This window comes from Callospermophilus lateralis, chromosome 7 (assembly GCF_048772815.1).
Source record: "Callospermophilus lateralis isolate mCalLat2 chromosome 7, mCalLat2.hap1, whole genome shotgun sequence".
Lineage (NCBI taxonomy): Eukaryota > Metazoa > Chordata > Mammalia > Rodentia > Sciuridae > Callospermophilus > Callospermophilus lateralis.
The window spans coordinates 4762483-4765212 of NC_135311.1; the positions used below are offsets into that span (position 1 = coordinate 4762483).

The window sequence follows — 2730 nt, forward strand, 5'->3', positions numbered from 1 at the left end:
TGATAATATCCATTTCTACTGGTCATCCCTTTGAAAATAATTATTTCATTAGAAAGATTTCCGAGGGTCATTTTGGGAGAGAAACCATGGGAAGTGTGTTTGTAAGGACATGTAGTTGTATATTTGTGTGTATGAAAAGAATGTGAGGATCACATCTCCTGCAGAGGACTGCAAATTCCCCACGGGAGGCCCTCCACGTGCTCTTCTCCATCTTCCTGAGCAGGGTTAGGTCTCTATGCACATGGTAGCTATCGAGCAAAAGATCATATTGTCTGTTCTGATGAAGATGGAGCGTGAGTGGGTGATTATGTGATGTGTGATTATTTACAAAGACTATGTCTCTTCGTGAGTATCTATATGGCTCAGGGTATCTGGAATGTAAAATGAGTGAAGGAAAATAGATTACTAAGTTCCAATATGTGGAAGCAAATTTTCCTTGGAATAGACAGGAGACGTGTTGGCAGAATACTGAGGAGCTTGGAGGAGGCACCATGGAACTCAAATGTGACTCAGTCCCAAGTAAGAAGCCATCTTTGTTCTAGCTGTGGCTCCCCAAAGTGAGAGTTTCCGGTTGCCATTATACAATGTCTCACTGATCTCCGACAAATGCCCGTGAAGTGTATCCCCCAAGGCCTCATGAAAGAATCTGGTGCCAAGATTAAATAGGTGGCACGTACATCAATCCTTCCCCATGATATGTCCTGACTCATATGGGAGACCACAGCAGGGGAAGGCTGAGCCCTGACACACAGCCGAGGTGGAGAGACAAGTGATTCAAGGGGACAGAGCAGGAAACACGCAGTTCCTTCCATCAGGAAAAACTACTCAGATGAACTCTCAGCAACTAAAGACCAGCAAAGGCACTCAGAGTTTCTTAAAGGCTTACACAAACTTCCTGAGAGTTTATGCAAGGGAAGGTTTGGGTGCATAATTTTAGGATACAAATAAGGAGTCAGGGTGACAACATGTTGGTTATGAGATCTATTGAAAGCTGAGACAGGAAGAGGGGAAGAGGGTGTTCATCAGGTGGTGCTCAGCTCCTGAAGAACCTGGCTCTGGACGGCTTCACTTCTGCTTGGTCTTCTGCTGAGCTGGGCCTGGAGCCACTTTTGAGGGGAAAGGCTCAGGAACCACGGTATAGCCTGGCTGTGGAGCCACAGTGCAGCCTGGCTGAGGAGCAATGGTGCAGCCTGGCTGAGGGGCCACAGTGCAGCCTGGCTGAGGAGCCACAGTGTAGCCTGGCTCAGGAACCTTGGTATAGCCTGGCTGAGGAGCCACGGTGCAGCCTGGTTGAGGGGTCACGGTGCAGCCTGGCTCAGGGACCTTGGTGTAGCCTGGCTGAGAGACCACGGTGCAGCCTGACTCAGGGACCTTGGTGTAGCCTGGCTGAGGGGTCACGGTGCAGCCTGGCTCAGGGACCTTGGTGTAGCCTGGCTGAGAGACCACGGTGCAGCCTGACTCAGGGACCTTGGTGTAGCCTGGCTGAGGGGTCACGGTGCAGCCTGGCTCAGGGACCTTGGTGTAGCCTGGCTGAGGGGTCACGGTGCAGCCTGGCTCTGGAGTCTTGGTGTTCCCAGGCTGAGGGACATTTGGGTGGCACGGCTCTGGGACTGTGGGAACCAGCGGTCCTTGGGGGGGAGGCTGGCAGGGCTGCTTCACTTGCTGCTCCTGCAGTTGAGGGGGAGGGACAAAGGGCTGCTTCTGCTGGTAGGAACTCATGCTCCAGGGGAGGCTGGACCTGGAGGCAGAAAAGGGACTTAGTTTGGAGAAGCAAGGAAGACGCTCAGTTTGATGGCCATGGCTCTCACTGGGCACCTCTTCCTAAGGGAGAGTCTCCCTTTTCTCTCTCTCTGTTTCTGTGAATTTGAGATCAGAGGAGGCTTTATGGTCCCTGCACGCTTTCAAGGTCAAAGGTCAAAGTGACTGGCTGAGTCCCACGGGACTGGAGCCCTCCTCTGCTTCCTCTCTGCCTGGAGCATCCAGAAACCTCCACGTGACCCAGAAACTGAACTCAGACCACTCCACACAGAGCAGCTTCCTAGGACTGATGGAAGGCTCCAGGTTTCCAAAAGTCTGGAAAGATGTGGCCTGTCCCCAGTCACGTCCACCCTGCAGAGTGCCCTAGCTCTCCCAGGGAAGCTCTGTGGGGACCTCCCCTGGGCCTCCATGATCCCCCAGGAGCCTCTGTCCACACTGTCCCCTGTGGGGTGGTTTCTGGAAGGCTTCCCACTGCCTGGCTGCTTGTCCCCGTGTGCTCACCATACGGCTCTCCTCCCCAGGCCTCTCCCCGAGTCCAACTGGCCTTCCTCCTGTCCCCCAGCAGAGCCCCTGTCCTCCTTTTCAGTGGTTACAAATTGTGCCGTGTGTCTGTTTTCTGAGGGATCATACAGTCATGGGGTAAAGGAATGCTTTCCTTATGGACAGCCACATTGCCAATATGACACTTTCCATATTAAAAATCCTCAGCAATATGAGAGGAAGAATGAAAAGTCACCCAAGGTGCCCTTGACATAGGCCTAGCCGCCTGCTATCAAATCTTTACACAGATCACTCCCCTTGTCTGATCTTTAGCTCCACGGCTGGAATTTGAGTGGGAAGTCCAAAAAACAAATTGTAAAGTCGCCCCCAACAAAGTTGCCATCACTTTTAAAATAGACGCATCCTAACATGGCAAGTAGATCCCAATAAACTTAAAGTACTGATAGGAGAATACCAAGAAGGTCCAACGGG

The 2730-nt window shown here is 52.0% G+C and overlaps 1 protein-coding gene across 2 annotated transcripts; it reads right to left on the minus strand.

Annotated features, from left to right (window-relative positions):
- Positions 1-1065: 1065 nt before the first annotated feature.
- On the minus strand, positions 1066-1719 carry LOC143403861 (uncharacterized). 2 transcript variants are annotated; one of them, XM_076862135.1, is made up of 2 exons: positions 1468-1719; positions 1066-1323 (listed from the first exon to the last, which is right to left on the minus strand). In XM_076862135.1, the coding sequence occupies exons 1-2, from the start codon at positions 1717-1719 to the stop codon at positions 1066-1068; spliced, it is 510 nt and encodes a 169-aa protein (XP_076718250.1). The 2 variants fall into 2 exon arrangements, with proteins under 2 accessions (XP_076718250.1, XP_076718249.1); XM_076862134.1 differs by having other exon boundaries at positions 1066-1719.
- Positions 1720-2730: the final 1011 nt, after the last annotated feature.